The sequence below is a fragment of the Nymphaea colorata genome, chromosome 4, assembly GCF_008831285.2.
Source record: "Nymphaea colorata isolate Beijing-Zhang1983 chromosome 4, ASM883128v2, whole genome shotgun sequence".
Taxonomy (NCBI): domain Eukaryota; kingdom Viridiplantae; phylum Streptophyta; class Magnoliopsida; order Nymphaeales; family Nymphaeaceae; genus Nymphaea; species Nymphaea colorata.
In genome coordinates, this window is record NC_045141.1 from 2,425,548 (window position 1) to 2,445,076 (window position 19,529).

Genomic DNA, 19,529 nt, shown 5'->3' on the forward strand with positions numbered 1-19,529 from the left:
AATTTAAAAAATAAAAAACATCATTTTTTGCCGCGTGACAAGCAGTCGCGCGACCGTGCGTCATGCAACACGTGCTTGCTTGATTTTGTTTTGCGATCACGCAAGGCGATCGCGTGACACGATCGCCTGCGACGCTACAGGGAGCAGCAGCGCGTTGGGCGTTGTCGCGCGCTTTGTCCCAGCCTGCAACCGTGCATGCCCCCATTTTTTTCTCGCAAAAACCGCCAGCGGTTTTGGTTCCTTTGGGTGGGCAATAGCCCTACCCACACCTCAAAAGGGTGTTTGCAAAGCTAATGGCCTATCCCCATTTAGTCAAAGGCTATTTTTTTGAAAAAAAAAAGAAAAATAATTCAAAATTCTTTGAAATTCGGCTGAAAATATTGTAAAATTCAAAAAAAAATCAAATTTTGAGTTTTGGCTCCAAAACTCTCTATAAAAACCATAATTATCCTCCCTCTTGGGTAAAAGCTAGCCCTTGGAGAAACTCTAGCAAATTTTCACTTGAGGACTTAGAATTTTCTTGACTCTCTTTCTCCATTTCCCTCTTCCTCTTTCATTCTCTCTCCCTCCCCTTCTCCAACCTTGGAGCAAACTTCATCAAACAACAACTCTTCAAGGCAGCACGAAGATCTCTTGGAGGCTACATTGTCGTCATCCTATAGCTTCACTCAAGGAGACCTAAGATCAATCCAAGTTAAGGTGTTCATTTTCTCTAAGTCTTAATCATTTAGAGATATGTAACCCAAATCTCATTCCATTTTTCTCTCTTCTTTCTCTTCCCATGGCCATATAAGATAGTCTTCAAATCTCTATTTTAGAGTCAAGAAGCTATGCTCGAGTGCACCGAGATCGTGGAAAAATGAAAAAATCTTTCATTTCGTGATTGAATCATATTCTCTCTTTTATTGAATATAGCATTATTTTGGTTTCTTCATTTCCTCCCTTCTTCATCTCCCCATGGCCATATAGGATAACCAAAAAATCTCTATTTTAGAGTCAAAAGTCTATTATTAAGTGTACCGGGAGCATGAAAAGGTGAAGTGATATTTCATTTCATGCTTGAATCAGGTTGTTTTATTGCTAGAATATAGTCTTGTTTAGTTTCTCTCATTTTTCTCTCTTCCTCATTTCCCCATGGCCATATGAAATAGCTTTCAATCTCTATTTTAGAGTCAAAAGTCTATGCTCGAGTGCACCGGAGCAAGAGAAGATGAGATGATATTTCTTTTCATAGTTGAATCATGCTCTCCTTCTTAGTTGAATCTCTCTCTCTCTCTCTCTCTCTCTCTCTCTTTTTTCTTCCTTGAATATTGTCTACATATTATCCATGCATAGTTGTTTGGTTTGCCATTTATATGTGAATGTATGGCGAGAATAAGAGTGTGGTTTGAGGCTTTTTATCTTTATGTTAATTTTTGAGGTTAAGACTTGTCCAACCCGAGGAAAACCCTTACAAAATATGTATATTTTAATATGCATTTGCATGTCATTTTGTTCGTTAGTTTCCTTTTTAATCATCCGATTATAAACCTTAATGAGTGTCTTATCATGTAGTTTGGTTCTCTTCCATACCCAACGGTGGAAGAAAACATATCCCTTTATAACAAACAAAATGACTATGTCCCATGTTCATACATAAAAATATATATATATTTAAAATCACATTTTCCTAAACATTTCCAAAAGAAACTCTCTCTAATGCGGCCTTTGAGACATAGCTTAGACCATTGCATGAGTCCAAGCTCGCCTCCGGCCTACATCAAAACTTGAAGTCGGTTATTTCAAGCCATTTCTTGATTTTTATTCTCATGAAAACATGTATGTATATAAGTATTATATACGTATATGTGTATATAAATACCTTTTTTTATCTTTCTCTATTTATAATTTAACATATGTTTTTTTTAAATAAACTCTTTTATATATATATATATATATATATATATATATATATATATATATATATATATATATATATATATATATATATACTTGTATTCCATTTTAAAATTTCTCTCTCTTTCTAAAATGATCTTCTCTTCTCTACTTGATCTAAACATCATTTTCATAAGCTTCATATATGTATACGAATATGTATCTTTCTCTTTTAAAATATTTGATTTTATGATTTTGAAAATCTCTTTCTTTCTCTATATATCTCTTGGGATGTGGTCTTTCATCTTTTCCATTCTTTTGAATTTTCTTTCTCTCAAGTTTTTTTATTTACCGACTTCACCAAGACCACAAACCAAGTAATGACTCAATATTGAAATCATGCTTGATGGTCTTAAAAATTTTTCTTTCTTATATATGATAGTTATCAAAACAAAAATCTTATATGTATATTGTGGTAGGAATGTTTTGTTCTCTTCTAATCATATAAGATTAATGCATTCATGCATTCCACTCACTTGACATCACTTATGATCACAGACACATCTCCAAAAGAATTTAAGCAAAATGAGATGAGACTCTAACTATGTGATAATTGAATTAGAGCAAAATCTCAAACCTATTTAAAGTCTGAAGAGAACACTAAAGTGATTTCAAAATGATTTCTCAAGCTTTCCAAATGATATTTACTATTTCACAATTCTAATTTTTCTCAAAATATTTCACATTCTCAAGTAATTCTTAAAAACTTTTTCAAAAAGTTTGAAACATCAAATCTTCAACATTTTATACACCGCATATAGAGTAAAAAAATGTTTAAGTCAAAATGAAATGCATCAATAATAAACATAGCCCGGATTGATTACTCCCGGTAAAGGAACCTGGAACGGTTGATCCTCATACCGACGGGCGAGTCCAATTCTTTCTCATTTTCAAAATAAAATCTCATTTTTCTGGAGCACTCCTAAAACCAAAGAATTTTGGGAATGCGAACAAGCCTTTAGATGATTAAATTTCCCTTTATGATTGTTGACATTTGGCATCCTAGTGTTAACTTCAAAAAAATTATTAGCTGTCTAGTCTTGTTTACCTTTCAAATTGAAATAACAGATGTCAACAGCTGAGTGAACATTTACATCTAATCCCACGTTGCAATGGTAAAAAACAAAGAGTATTGTGGAATTTGTGCACATGTTTATGTGATAACATGCTTAAATATTTAAGATTGTGTATTTCCCTTTCTCTGTATTTCTCATTTTTTGCTACCGATTGCAAATAGGTCTTGGTGCAATCATGCAACCAACTTAGATGCTGCCCTAATGCCTTCGTTATAAACATATACAACGTCTCAACCCTTTGTATTCCCTTGCTCTCCTTGAATAGTTGAATTCATTTACATTGATTATATTCATATTCCTTTTTATAAGTGGAAGTAACTGGTTTCAATTCTTTTCAGCATTGGATTTTATGAGTTTTTGTAATTTTTTGTGTATGAGTAGTTGAGTACTCTTACAGCACCATTGAGAATAATTCTATTTTGAATACGTTTGAGAAATCATATGGCTATTCATTTCTAATGTTTAAGTAAAAAAATATTTTATGACCATTGATTCAGACCAATTTATGTTAGCTAATATGGTTCAATTCATCAAATCATAACAAAACAATACGGCTCTTTTAGCAATGCCAAACAACACTGTTTAATTGAGCTATTTCTGTCTCCATAATTTGTGAGCACAATCAGTCTTCTCTTTTTCTTTTATAGCAGTTTTTATTGCTGATATATGTTTCTCTTTGATGGGTCATTACCCTAGTAATTGAGCTTGATTGAGTGGTATTGGACTCATGCGGTGGGTCCACTTCATTCTTTAACCATGAGAGAAAACGAATGATTCATACAACCATCTGCAAAAGTTGCATTTTGCTCTTAGAAAAGTTAAGTTAATCATTCAAAGCCAAGGACTGGTCCACATTGTGTCATGATCGATGCTTACCATCATGAAATGTAGCTTGCAATGGTTCAAGCAGGTCTCTATTATGTCTTGGCCCTTCTTTTTCCAGTTAGATAAAGACTAGGTTGCTAAATTCTGTTGGTGAAGGGTTGTTGAGTTTCCATTTAGGAAGTGGTAGGGTTGGCCACAAGCCTTTCAAGTTGAAGTAACAGATTTTAACAACCGAGTGTTGTTTACACCTAATCCCACCTTCCAATGTATTCCCTTGCTCTCCTAGAATAGTTGAATCCCTTTACATTGATCATATTAATATTCATGTTTACACAGTAAAAGGTCCAAAATATGTTTCAACTCATTTTAGAGTTCAATTTCAGCTTATACCAGCTATGTTCTAAATCTTCTGTTTCTTGGTAATGTGTATGATAGGTTGGGCCCAGGATGTTGCCCCTTAGCAGTGGCTAAAGGTTTCAAGTGCACTGTAAGCAATCAAGGGGTTTGGTATTTGGATCATCTAGACGTTCCTTGGGAGAAGTTTTACTTCACTGATAATGCAGCTCTATTGCCAAGGCTAGATTACTTTAGATGCTTGCTCAACCAGCAGGGAGTTGCAGCGGCTTCAGTCACAAATGACTGTGCTACATATTGTGCAACATACAAAGAAACAAATTGATGAAACTATATACAATGCTTCACTTATAACCCTTTGCATTTTGTAGCTTGTAAGTGATTCAAGGATTGTGGTTCAGTGGTTATGTAAGTGATGTAGTGCAATAAATATGCTTCTGTCCTCTTTTTTGCAGGTAGCTAATGAATTTAAAAAACAAAATGAGTCTCTGAAAGGAGGCTAAAGATGCTAAAGGTCATTGTATGATCATATAACTACGATAATACTCCTTATGTGTGTAAGAACATTCAGTAGGGAAATTCTTCCAAATTACCTTTATTGGCATGGTATATTGTTGTTGTTTATGACAGATAATTTTATTAATTGCATCTGTACTAAAAGTTCAGCTGAAAGTGGGTTTTCAAGCCACAACTAAAAACCAGGTTTTGTCATCCAAACACAAAAACCAGGTTTTAAAACGTGGATTTCAAAACCAGGTTTCCTCAAAACTAGTTTTGAGGACTTGCAATCCAAACAAGGCCTTTGGATTTTGCCTAAACTTAAATATAAACACCCTCCTACACTTGGCTTGGATGACTTTCATCCTTTTTCGTGATTGGCACTAGGCATTGGACAAGAATTCTAAACACTATGCTCAGATACCAAAGTTGGCACCACTCAAATTTTGAAACCATTTTTTTTCATAGATACAATAGAAACAAACAACGAGTCTTAAAAAGTAAAATCTTACGGTAATGACCAAAACAAAACATATCCAAAACATAGAAGGGCATACCAAGGACCAAGTGGAGCACAAACAAAAGACTATATCGACTCAAATGACAACAACCACAAAAAGTTCTAGACTCGACTCAATGCCTAGATCGCCAATACTAGTTCGTCGTAAAACTGAAGAAGTCCACCCAAATTCCCAACCAGAAGTGTAACATGGTTCGGCAAGGTATATATACTGACATATCAAAACAAAACAACATACATTTCATGACCATTCTCATGAGCCATAGGCCTTATGCCACACCAGTAGAGCATCAAGACCCATCATGGTTACAAATTCACACCAACAGACCCACAACCACCAATCGTGATCATAGTAACAAACATCGGTAAAAAATCCCTGTAGACACAAACACATGCAGAACAAAACCAATCTTTGCTAGGCGGTCCACATAGACTGATTATAACTTGTAGTAAGGCTTCTTGAGATGTCCCAGATTGTCGCTGCAGTAGCAGGATCCAACCACCCAACCTTAGCCCAAGTGGTAGACCGGCCCCTTTAGGCACTCAGGTTGAGGGACCAGGAAATGCCTCATTCTCCAGTAATAATAGAAACAGAAGCCTGGGCCCATGTGCTTCCCAATACCCTGTGGGTAGACCAATGAAGATGGAGGAATGGACAGCCATAATGAGCTCATGGCACACTAACACATCCTGTGACAAAACCATCCACTAGACTCAGCTTGCACTCCCATGTATAATTGCCATAGTATTCCATTATCTATATAGGATTTACATCACTAAACATATTCTAGTCATGTTATGGGGTCCAGTCTTGGGCACGATTCACAAGACTCACCCTAAGTGACCATCTTTTCCGATGTGTTAAGGTGCATGGGACACCATATAGCAAAATATGGAACAACAATTTTAGTTTTTATCCAAGCACAAAGAGCGTAAGCATTTGCATTGGATGCTTGAACCCCAAAGATAAATTGGTTTCTGTTAGAATCAGTCAAGCCATTATTCAAAGCATAAACTTAAAGCCTTACTCCAGTTATATGATGAGGTGGTCAGTGTTCATATATATGTATATATATTAATGCATAGACAATAGTACAGGCTGAAGTTTAGCACAATCGAACAGCTAGCAGAAAATCAGATTCTAATGAGTAACCTTGCTAGAATGTTGTATATCTCAAGAGTTGTCCAGTGCATGTTTTCAACAACATAGAAACATATAAAAAGTTGAAAGTTAACTAATGAAATAGAACTGAAACCACACAACCCTGTGACACTATTCCACTCAGCAAAACCACATGTGGTCAGCCACCACAATAGAACCCCTAAAAAGTTAGCATTATACCACATCACAAGTCTTTTCAGCTTTTTCTGTGATTTCTACTTAATTTCTTTAGTATTAACTAGAAATGAACAACTTCCGGCCCGCTGTAGGGTGGAGGTGCTTCTACAGCGCCCTCAAAAAACTAGGCGAATTCGGAAACTGAAACGAAGAAATTCCTTCCATTCTTCTGACTGCGCTAGCATCATCGGATACGGCAACTCATACTAGCCATTCCCAGTCTCGTCCTTAATTGTGGCTGAAAGTTGGACTATGCACCCATCTAATATTTTCTTCTTCATTCCCACGTATGCATGCACCTTTAGCATCCCATGCACAACTTCTTACAACCCAATTGTCTGTTTACTGTTTATTCATTCAACATAAAGAACTCATGATACGCATTCTTAGCTAAGCATACAAAGAATCTTATCTTAAACATATGTCACTAAATAACGTTTAGTCTACATATATCTTCCTGCAGTATTTACCCTAGTAAATATGATTATCAATGTCTGAAATGTAAATTTGCATCCAGCAGTTTTTATTTACAAGTTCCTATACACAATTTCATCCTCATTCCGACCTTACTAGTCAAGCACAAGCAGACTTTCAAATCTGAAACTATGCTTTGGTTTATCAAACATAGATGCCATACCGTCCTATGTGTCACATATGCCCTAACATGGATATTTACCTATGCATATGCATGAGTACCATTCACTATATTTATATATAAGCATATGCATCCAAAGTATGTGAACTCCATGCTACACTGATAGTTAAATATCTTCATACCTCTTAGATTGGAAAGGAGTCTACAACCTACTGCTCACGAGCAAGAACCCCTCATTCTAGAATTGATTTCAATTTCTTTTTTACCTTGCAGCACATCCACATGTATACTTTAGATTATAATGTATATCTTACATGGAAACATGTATATATGTACACAAGCTGATATTCTTATACTTGACTAATTACATCAGAAATTCTCTGTGTACTACTTGAATATTCGCTCCTAGAAATTTCAAAATCTGTAAAGTTCAGTATGCCTGCAGCTCTGTTTGTTTCTGCCTCACTCTACCACATTTTGATTCACTCGATCCGATCTCCAGATCACTCTGTTCCTTTGCAACTATATCATTGGTATATCACAACATGTACCTCTGAACAACACTATCTACACACATACACAGAGATTCAGTCCTCAACAGGACACTTACCAGGTTCAGTCCTCAACAGGACAGTTTGTCCCAACAACACCTTCCACCACGTCCTCGTCTTCCGCTGCAACCCAAGGCTGGAAAGATGGATATCACAATGAGTTAGTGCAACTTTGGCCTGCACCAGTAATGTAGCAGAATAGAGCCCAACGACATCTTCTCCTCCAAATTCTGAGTGCCGACCATTCTTACTACTACTACAGCAAGCAAGAGGATAAAGTGATGTCATGCTAGCTTAAATAAGTCCTTCCTAGGGCCCTATAGATTCCATCCAAACACTTCCTCTTATTTCAAATAAAGGAGGTGATTCTTCAGCTTCCAGCATCCTGCACCCACATTTCTCACCTCCCAACCATCTTATTAATTGATTCTAGTTTTCTACACCTTCATCATGATGCTAATAAATGGGTTGATTTGTTCCAATGTTGAAATAAACAAATAACCAAATGAATATATATATCTTTTACCAATATTTTTTTCTTCTTTATAACATATTATTACATATGCGACTGCACATAAGAAAAAACGTAAGCAAGGTCTTACAGAACAAATTGGAACGATGACTCTTGAACTCTATACAAACACAAACATGAGAAATTAAGTGTTAAACACATCAAAATTACACGAAAATAATATTAAAAATTAATATGTTTCATATATTATCACTATTTTGAACCTCCTTTGGATCATGTGAATTCCTGTCCAAAGTCCAAACTAATTCTAGGCAAAGATCGAACCTAGTTTTGCCATGAGGCAATCAGGTGTCTACCCCCAAGCCAAAGTTTATTTGAACTCATAATCCAGCGAAGGAAAATTTTGCTCTCTAACGCCCTGTTTAGATGGAAGGAAAGAGAGGAGAAAGAATGAAAGGAAAAGAAGAAAAAGGGAAAGAAAAAAAAAATGGAGAGGGAAAAGATCGAAAAAGAAAGGAAAGTTAAATAATGATTATAAAAGCTTATCTGGATACAAAGGGGAAAAAAAAAGAAAAGAAAAGAATTAAAGTTAGTTTACCCTAGAAATTATAATCCAAGTCAAAGTATTTTTGATTCGATTGTATGACCCGATTCAAGAGTGCCACATGTCAATTTCTAAAAGAATTATTTGGCACGTAGCTTCATTTTTTTTTTATTTATCTTTGTAATTTTTTGTTCTTAGCTTGATTTTTAAATATTTTATCACCGAAATTTGCTATAGCATCCTATGCATGCAAGTAATCAAACATGATCATCACGTGAAAAACAATTTGACGAATTATGAAGTTAAAATATTAAAAAAAAGTTATGTGATCCTATGTGGACCGTGATCACATGACATGTTAGCAAATATGCAAATTACAATGATAAAATATTTGAAGGTCATGTTAAAAAACATAAATATTCAAAAAAAAACTTGCTAGAATATTAGAATTATATGTTATAATTGCTAAAATATTTTATTTATATGTTAGCAAAATCATGTACCTTAAATATCTTATTTAAGAAACTAAAAATATGATTACCTTGTAAAAAAATAAATTGACTAATCTCAGTAATAAAATACTTAAAAAATTATGTCATCCAACTATTAAGCACAATCACATAATTTAAAATATTTTACATATGTTAGCATTAAATATTTTTTCATAAAAGTCATTTTTATGAGTAAGTAATTAAAAAATAATTTTTATTATTAAAATAAAAATGTTGTTGCCTTCCCCTTCTACTTGTTGATGCTGGTGGAGAGGGTCCAATCCTCTTAACCCTCCTACTGCCAGCAGCATGTCAGTGGCTAGGGCTGGGCCATCGGGCCGGGCCAGGCCGGCCCGATAAAAATGTCAAAATGAAGCCCAAAAACTTTATCGGGCCGGGCCCATGTAATATTGGGCCTCGGGCTTCGATTAATGCCCGAGGCCCGGCCCGGCCCATTATCAAACGGGCCGAGCGGGCTTTTAGGTGGGCCGGGCCGGGCCTGTTTCTCAAACCTGTTGCTGGGCTCAGTTTGCTTTTATAATAAACTTGCAAAACAGAAAATAAACCAATAATTTTTTGTAAGATAAAAAGGATCAACAACAAGACAGCACCACTTGCTTGGAATTGCACACACTGCCGGTTCAAACAAACAAAGTGCATGGCATGGAGTGCAAATGGCCCCATGAAGTATTTTAAAGCTATACAAAATCAAGAACCATCTACGTTTAGAATCCAAGTACAAAGCAAAACAGCCTTAGTATAAAAGAAATCCATAAGCATGTGCAATTGTTTTCCAATAGTGTCAAAGTACAAGATTGATCATTGAATCTCCATATTAGTGGTAATACCAGCTATCCAAACAGCACATAATATCTTCCTTTTCGAAATTACAAGATCCCAAACCACCTTAACAACCAAGACAGGAAAAGAGTACAAATCCCACCCACATAGCATGCTACATATATATTAGGAGGGCTGAGCAAACAAGAGCAACATCTGCGTTGTCTTCCGATCGAGCAAAATCTGATCAAGCTTTGTTATGTGACATCATTTTCCCTCATATGTGTTTTCACTGTAACAACCACACCCATTGAATTTGCATGAGAAAGCAAAGAGAGAAAGAGAGACAATAAGATTGATTTCATATGGTGCAACACTATGTTTATAGCATAGGAAACTAGCCTGTGTGTGTATGTGTGTCAAGAAGATTTTGTAAAATGTCAAGGAAATGTTTTACCACAATTAAATATAAATCATGCTAATTCGTCACTAGAAGATTCTTCCTTATCTTCAAAACTACAAAAAACACATCACCACAAGCAAACTACAATGTTAGTATATCATGAAAAACAAAAAAAAATGATTAAAATTTAACATTAAACAATGAACATCTTACGTTTCACATGAGATATCTTCATCACGAATCCAGCTCTGTGTGCAAACTAGTGCTTCAATAGTTTCAGGAGTAGTTGAACATCGATAATCATTAATGATTCTTCCAGCTATACTGAATGCAGACTCAGATGCAACTGTGGATATAGGGACTGCCAAGATATCTCAAGCCATTTTAGATAAAACTCTATATTTACTTTCATTTGCCTTCCACCAAGATAATATACTGAAGTCTTCATTAGGCCGAGATTGTTCTATTGGATCAGTTAAATATGCTTCTAGATCTGTGCGAGGTACTTGAGGAGATGAAGAACTCATGTAATATGTGAAGAAGGCATCTCTTGAAAAAGTTGAAGCCCTCTCTTCTTCAAAATCAACAATGACGTTGTTTGCATTTTTATTTTTTTCATTGTCTGCACCGTACACGTTTTTGTACTCAGCATACAATTTATAAAGACTGCTCTCTATTTTTTCATATTGTACAATTGCATCAATTTCATTTAGACTCTCAAGCACATACTTCAAATATCCGAGTTTGGATCTAGGATCTAAGACAAATGCAATTCCCAAGAGAACATTGTAGTTATTTTTCCAATATTTGTCAAACTTTTCTTGCATTTTGTATGCTAATGTCCTTATATAATCATTGTCTGCCAACTGATGTTTATGCAAATGGTTGCGTACCTTCTGTATTTCTTCAAAAACCACATTAGCTGTTACGTTTCTAGTGGCAGAGAAGATATTTGTAATATTATAGAATAACTTCAAGAACTGGCACAAAGTACTTGCATAAGACCATTCATCATCAGAAGGTAAATTTATATAATTGGGATCTACATAAGCTAAATGTTGAAATGCATCTTTGTATAACAATGCATCTCTCAACATGACATATGTAGAGTTCCATCGAGTTGAAACATCATAAGTTAATTTCTTTGTACCAATCAAGCCCACTGTTCTTATACAATCCTTAAAGGAATGTAACCGCTTTGGTGATCCCTTTACATATTTAACACTTTCACGGATTTTTGAAATTGTATGATGTAGATCCTGCATACCATCTTGAACTATAAGATTTAGAATATGCACACCACAACGAATATGCAAATGTTGCCCCTGCATTGGAATAAGATTTCTTCTTCCTAAGTTCCTTTTCAGTGTAGTCATTGCACTATCATTTGTCGAACAATTGTCAGCAGTAATAGAAAATAACTTTGACTGAATGTTCCATTTAGAGATGCATTCTAATAAAGCCTCACACAAACTATTTGCATTATGTGGTGGAGGTACATGTACGAAACTGAACATATGAGCATGCAACTTCCAATATCTATCAACGTATTGTCCTGTTACGCATAGATAACCCAATGTCTGCTGTGAAGTCCACATATCAAATGTCAATGAAACTCACTGCGTAGAATCATTTATAAATCCTTCAAGTCGGGCTTTCTCAGTCTTGTACATTGACATAATTTCTCTTTTCAAAGTTCTTCTAGAAAATGGAACAAACTTAGGATTGCAAGCTTGAAGAAGTTTGTTATGATATTTATACTCTGCCAAATTGAACGAAAGCTCATGTGCTATTACACACTTTGACATCAACTTTCTTATAGACTCCATGTTAAATTTTTGTATACATACAGAAGTTGCACCAGAGTCACTAACTGCAAGTGATAAAGTTCTCTGTTTTCCTTCATTGATTTGCCTATTTAAACAGGATTTTATATGTCGACTTAAATGGCTAGTTCCATGAGCACTGCTTGCTTTCAGTCGTTCTCCACAATGTTTGCATTTGGCAAACTCTTCTCCTTTATATGTAACTAACATAAAATCAATCCATACTTTTGAAGTCCTTTTTCTCTTGGAGACAGCTTCTCTCTCGGTAGATGATTCAACTGATTCCATATTAGAAGTTGGATAACATTCTTTATCAGAAGAACCAGGCGACATAACTGACATAAGTTGAAGTGACACATGTAAATAACCAAAACAATAAAAAGGACCATTAAGATGCACAATATCATAGGAATGAACTTATTGAAACTGTTGATAAACAACAACTAAGACAGAATTAAAAGTTAAACAATAGGAATGAACTTATTAAAGAGAAGCATTTCAACTAAAACAGACGTGGTACCATTAACCATATCAATATATAAATGTCAAGAGTCTAACCTTGGCAAGTCAATAGGATTAGGAGTTAAATCAACCTGGTCCAAGAATTGAGTGCCTTGATAATGTTTCCTCTCCTGGCTTTGGCACACTCAAAGACCTACAATGTCATCAAAATTAAAATTCATGAAGACATAATAACATAATAAAGCCAAATTGGATGATAATTTTTCTCAGTATTAAGAAATGATACATGGACAATACATAAGCTAGAAGTTAAAGACAAACTTACCACGGGAGGAGCTAGAAGTTCCTGGTTGGGGAGCAGAGTAACACTTAAATATTAAATTTCTAAGGTCATTTTATACGTGGTATTCCATTGTAGAGGTAAAACATTAATTCAAATTGTATCATGCATGAAGGACTACTGGACTACGTTTTCTGTGGAAGCTTGTTCATTCAACCATCAGCTTCTCATTCTTTTTGAATCTTTATGAGTTTCTGTCCGGCATCGAACTGGACTGATTTGGGATCCCTTGGGTTGATTCTCATGGTTTACTGTTGTTGACAGAGCAAGAGACATCAAAGTTTGAGGATTCAAATGGTTTTCTGTCAAGAAGCATAACATTGGAGGAAGCCACAGATACTATTCTCTTCTGCAGGCTGAGATCGTTCATAATCTGGCATATAATGCAGCAGCCATCGCTATTGAAAGGGAGGAAGCTCGACCCACTTTTACCATTTTGGGCAGATCTAGGAAATGATGCCAAGCATCCAAGTGTTCTAACTGGAAAGAGGGTGACAAGGTCACGAAAGCCTAAAGTGAAACAACATCACAAGCAAATGATGGTGAATCCAACAAGGCTGAAGTCGAAGTGAAGTTCTATGAGACCAAAATCCATCATGTTACTGTACCAAAGCAAGTTGATAGAATGAAACCTATGAAGCTTGAGTCCAAGTGGAATTGCACTATAAGTCTGTAATGTAGCAGATCGCCTGATCCTCCTCACTCAAGGGGAGACTGTGATTCAAGGGGAGACGAACAGTCAGCCTTTCCCCTGCCCTTGTTTTGATTAATGTGAATAGTAGAATGAGAATTATGATTTTTGAGGTGATTCTTTTTATAAACCTGGATACACTGTGATGAGTCTGATGACATTCAACAACACAACTTCCCTGTGATGACATTCAACAACACAACTTCCGAGAGCTTCTCAGTAGTCGCAGGCATGAAAATTGAAAAGTGAGGAAAACAGATGATTTATCTAAAAAAATTTAGCATCACAAACCAACAATCACAGTATGCTCAAAGTGAGGAAAAACAAATGATTTATCTAAAAAAAATCAGCATCACAAACCAACAATCACAGTATGCTCAAAGTGAGGAAAACAGATGATTTATCTAAAAAAATCAGCTTCACAAATCAACAGTCACAGTATGCTCAAAGTGAGGAAAACAGATGATTTACCCAAAAAAATTCAGCATCACAAACCAACAATCACAGTATGCTCAAACAATTCTGATAGGGAAGGAAAAAAAAGGATGCAAAACAGGGGAATGAGACGGACAGGGAGAAAGGGGAGAGATAGCGCACCTGATGGGCGGGGACTGGGAGTGGGAGACAGCCGATGGGTGACGACGACAATCGACTAGGATGACCGGAGGGGCAGCAGATGGGCGACGGTGACAACCGACTGGGAAGACCGGAGGAGGCAGCCGATGGGCGACGACGATGGCGACGACCAGAGGAGGCAGCCGATGGGCGGCAACGACGACGATTGGGAGGACTGGTCACCGGAGGAGGCAGCCGATGGGCGACGACCGGAGGAGGCAGCCGATGGGCGACGACCGGAGGAGGCAGCCGATGGGCGACGACCGGAGGAGGCAGCCGATGGGCGACAACGACGGCGATTGGGAGGACTGGTCACCGGAGGAGGCAGTCTTCACTCTTCACTGTTCAGTGTTGAGTCTCGGACTCTCGATGGCGGCGAGGAACAGCCGAACAGGGGTCAAGGAAGATAAACGTAATGAAAGTGAAACCCTACGTTAATGACCCATTGACCCTAAGTTCTTTTTTTTTTTTTTGAAAAAAAAAATTAATAATATCGGGTTCTCGGGCTGCCGACCAGCACAGCGGCGGACCCGAGCCCGACCCGTTAACTACCGGGCCGGGCCGAGCCCGTTAACTAATGGCCCAAAAATCGTTTTTTCAAGGCCTGGGCCTGGGCCCGAGTCGGGCCGGGTACCCGGCGGCGGCCCGGCCCGGTGCCCAGGCTTATTAGCGGCACATGAAAGAGCTGGGCTTACTAGAGGGCTGCCCCTCCCCGCTTCTTAGCTGCTCTACCGTCCGCAACTGCTTACATATAGCTGCTGATGGCACAGGTGGAGGGGTAATTGGCTTCTTCTCTATTGACGGTAAAACAAGGGGGGTTCAAGTGGTTGTCTCCATCTAGAGCTCAATGTTGGGTCCGGTCCAGCCTCAAGTGAGGACCTGCCCGCTCACTTGAATGAGCGGGTAATGAAAAGATGAAGGGCACTCAATGGTGCCCTACACTCTCTCTTTTTGAAAGAAAGAAGGAAATGCATTCTCACACACAACAAAAAGAGAAAGAGGGGGAGGAAGACCAGAAAATAAGGAGAAGAATGCATTCTTGCTATGTGGGTTGATCAACAAGTCAAAAAGAGAGAGAAGCGACAAAAAAGAAAGTGAGAATGAAGATAGTCTTCATTGGATGATCTCTTTCTTATTTATTTTGGGGTTCTTTATTCCACTCGTATAAGAGAGTGATATTTTTCTCTTGTGTTCACTGTTTTTCTTAAAACATTAGAGATATTGCTGGTGGTGTATTTTGGTTCCCTTATATATATATATAGTTTCATTGTCGGTGGTTTTTTACCTTATTATTGAGGGTTTTTCCACGTATATTTGGTGTGCATCTTTTCTATTGTTTTATTTCTACAATATGTTCACTTATTATTGAAATTTTAGTATTACACCTATTGTAGCAGTCATGAACTTGGTATGAGCAGTTTTGTGTTGTGTGCTTTCTACTATCAAACTAGTTGATTTGAGTTGTTATATTAATACTAAAGACTTCTGTTAGTTGTGTAATAATTGAATATATGTATTCTTGAAGGTTGAGAGTGTTTGTGACAACATTAGGTGTTGAACTTAGCTGGCTGTTGTCTTTCTAAGTATTCATTTGCTAGGGCAATTTGTTCTTACAAGAATATATCAATTTTATAAGTTTTTTTACAAGTTTGAAACAAGGTTGTTGGTGAAAACAACTTTGTTAAACTAAGGTTGTTGGTGAAAACAACTATAACAAAGTGGTATCAGAGTGCTAAGTTTGTAGTGTTCATTTTTATTGAAAGATGGAGTCGAACGATGATCTTTCTAAATGAAAACAATTAAACTGTTTGAAAAGCAAAAATGAAGGATTTGCACTATTGTAAAAACTTGTATCCACTCATTAACCATAAATGGTTAGAACAATGTCTTTTCTCTTCCATCCCATTACTGCAAACCCCCTGGCCCCAAGCTCTAAGAAACTCGCTGGGCCCCAAGCTCGTTTCGTAGGGGCGGGTTTTTCGCACCTTTTGGCTTTCCATCCCCATTTATCCATATCGGCAAAAGTGCACTTGGAACCACTTTTGTCAATTTTTCTTAAACCCTTTATCATGGCCTTTGTCCCTGTGTTTATTCGCCCTTTTCATCGATCGGCGGACGCAGCCCTTTGTCATCTTTCTTAAACCCTCCCTCTCTCTCTCTCTCATCGCCTCCCTTCCTGCTTAAACTCCTTCACCTCCTTTTCCCCTCCCTCTTCTTCCTTATTTCAGTAGCTATCACCATTGTTACCCCTGCGATCCCTTCACGGTAAGTTTGATGCACGACGACTTTTTCTCGTTCGTCAAACGTGGTAAGGTTTTTAGAATCAGAAACGTGGTAAGGTTTTTCATGAAATAAATTTCATGCTCATTACACAAATTAAGGAAACAGTGTTCATATTTATTTCTTGAAAGAATTATTTCATGAATTTTTGTCTATGGAGTTTATATCGTGGCCATCAAACGGGCCGTTAGGTTTATGGTTTTTTCCCGTTGTTGATTACTGGAGTATCTTGTTTAACTATGTAAGCTGTGGATGCTTGCTAGGTAGCTCGTGAGAAACGTACGATTTGGTTCTTTGTTCCTTGCTCTGGGAATGCAACTGTTCTTTAACGAAGTAGTAATCCGTTTCTTTTTCTAGCTCATTTGATTCTTCGTATGGGCGTAGAGGTAACTTGATTGCGTGTGTTGAATTCTGGCAATAGAAATAAGGGAATTCAAATATATTGAAATATTTCTGAATGATGTGAATGTCATTTCTTCTCAGATGCCGTCATCTGTTTTTATTGCTTGTAATGCTAATTCGTGAATCCGTGACTCTTTAAAAATTCGGATTTATGCTATGTATAACCACCTAATCCTTTATCTCTCTCTTGTCTTTTGTTTATTTCATGGATCTGTTTACACTTTCAATTTTTGGTTGATTTTCAGAAAATAAGTGCATGAACCAATTCCCACTGTAGATGACTAAGTCAAGCCGTAGCGAAGTTATAATTTACTCATACAATAAAAACAAGTGAACCGCTAACCACAAACTTCAACATAATTGATGAAAAGCAACTATTCAACAAAAATAAGTGTTAAAGTCAAGATGACTCCTATGAGGCTATGAGCTTATGACCAAATTCTGGCTGAGGCAAACGAGTTTTCAGCAACCTTTCTGAGAATTGGATAAAACTGAGACCCAATAATGGATGACCTGATATGGGGCCAAGTCCAGCTGAGTCAATGAGTTGAATTTACGAGCTTTAAACAAATGGTGTGTGTGAGTTGCAGCTCGATAGTACTGTCCCAACCCCTAAGTACCGATTTTAAATCCCATTTGCATTTGTTTGCTGCGTGTCGCAGCTGGAGAAGATCTTTCCTTGATCAGGTCCTCTGCCCAGCATGTTTTTTTGACCTGCCAAAGAACATAAGTCAGCCAAACAAAGGGGAAAAAGACACGTTTTTTTTTAAGAACACCAAAAACGAAAAACTGCGAAATACGTTTTTTTTTTTTTGCTTTCTTTTGTTTGTTCGTTTTTCCATGTTTTTTTAACATTTTTTACAGTTTTTAGTTACATATTTTTATTTTCACATTTTTTTGCATTTTATTCTTAAGATTTTGGCCACCTTTCCGGCTTTCACTTTCTCATCAAAAGATTAACTGTTTTAAAATTTGCTGAATTTTCGCCATTTTCCCAAAAAAACAAAATTGACATTTTAAACACGAGAAAAGCCATGTCGTGTAAAACCCGAAAATGATATTTGTAGCTATGATGCCAATGACGCTGCCAATCTCCATGTTCAATGAAAATGTTGAGCCCTTCAGATATGTACTCTCAAAGATCTGCTTCCACCCCTCAATGAGGATGTCCAACTGCTAGACAATTGCCGACACCATCACCTTCAAGGCTATCATACTTCACTGTCATTGAGCTTTGGCACAGGGTCTGCAACATCTCCAATGTTCCTTCTCTTACAGCGAGCTCTCCATCCTTCCCTACAACCTAGAACTCCTCTGAGCTGTCTGAATTTTTCAGGATTGGATGGCCTAGGTCCCCATTTGATTGAATCTAGGGTGTGTGTGTGTGTGTGTGTATAATTTCACCTAGTTACACGTATACCCATGCACTTGCATGTTATCCATCCACATACAATCTGCTAATGTCGCAGCTACATGCGTATCCCTTTCACATATTATATAACCACATATTTAAGAGCATTATTTCCAATACATTCTGCAGTTGTATTCTTAGGACGTTTGGATTTCTTGAGATGATTATTCCATGTTTGAAGCTTCTCAACGTTTTGATCATTATTGGCAGCTGCAAATTATTTTGAAACATGTTGTTCAAACATTAAGCATTTGATCTTATCTTAGTCGATTTGAGAAATTCTTTTTTCACCAAACATTCTCCTGTATGTAGTGGGTTTGCCCTTTCTCACCAAACATTCTCCTGTATGTAGTGGGTTTGCCCCTTATTTCAAAACTATATCGTAATTGTGTGCATCTTCTTTACAGATGGCACTTTCTGAAAGAAAGGAGTTGGAAAATGATGTGGTTATGGTGATTCTTCCTCCATTAACTGAGAATGATCCATTGTACACAATGAAAAAGGTAAGGTTGCACAACCTCTCAATAACCATTTCTTCAAACAGGTAAATGCAAGATTTCTATTTCAATTTGCTTCTCTAAATAAACAAGTCAAATTAATTATGATGTTCCTTTCTTATCGTTATGATAAAAATGGTAACCACAACAGACCATCAATCCATCATAAGCAATAAGAATGTAATAATGTTGACAATGTCAATACTTAATATACAGTGGTCCTTTTAATTGCTCAGTTCTCATTTTACTGTTCACATGAACACAGTTGGTTCTGTATATATGTATATGCATACCGGGAGCCAGATTGTGCTCTAGTTTGAATTTGGTTGGAGCCCTAAGTAGGCCTAGTTCAAACTCATCTCCAATCTTGAGATCGACTTGGCTAAAGCTTGTCCAGATTTTTGGCTTGCTCCACAAGTGAACGTGTTTTACTGCACCTACAAGTTCATCTGTTTGCCATGCTCTATGATTTGAAATCACTCTCATGCCGGGTTATCTGTTTCTTATATTTATGTTACTTTTTTTTTGTTAATTTCAGTTGTATAATTATGTTTGAATTGTCGTGTTTTTCTAGTTTCATTTATATTCACCTGTTTTTCTTGTTTCATTTATATTTCCCGTG

The 19,529-nt window shown here is 36.9% G+C and overlaps 1 protein-coding gene across 4 annotated transcripts in view; it reads left to right on the forward strand.

The window, feature by feature from the left end:
* Positions 1–16,334: 16,334 nt before the first annotated feature.
* LOC116253606 (uncharacterized) overlaps positions 16,335–19,529 on the forward strand; it is an 86,053-nt gene continuing 82,858 nt past the window's right edge. For 2 of the 4 annotated variants that reach the window (XR_004172494.2, XM_031628517.2), the window contains exons 1-2: positions 16,338–16,582; positions 18,818–18,913. Coding sequence is in view for 2 of the 4 variants with exons in the window: in XM_031628517.2 (XP_031484377.1) it covers positions 18,818–18,913 (96 nt within the window). In the remaining 2 variants the exon portion in view is untranslated. Of the gene's footprint in view, positions 16,583–18,817; positions 18,914–19,529 lie in introns of all 4 variants that reach the window. The other 2 variants (XR_004172495.2, XM_031628518.2) reach the window with 2 other exon arrangements.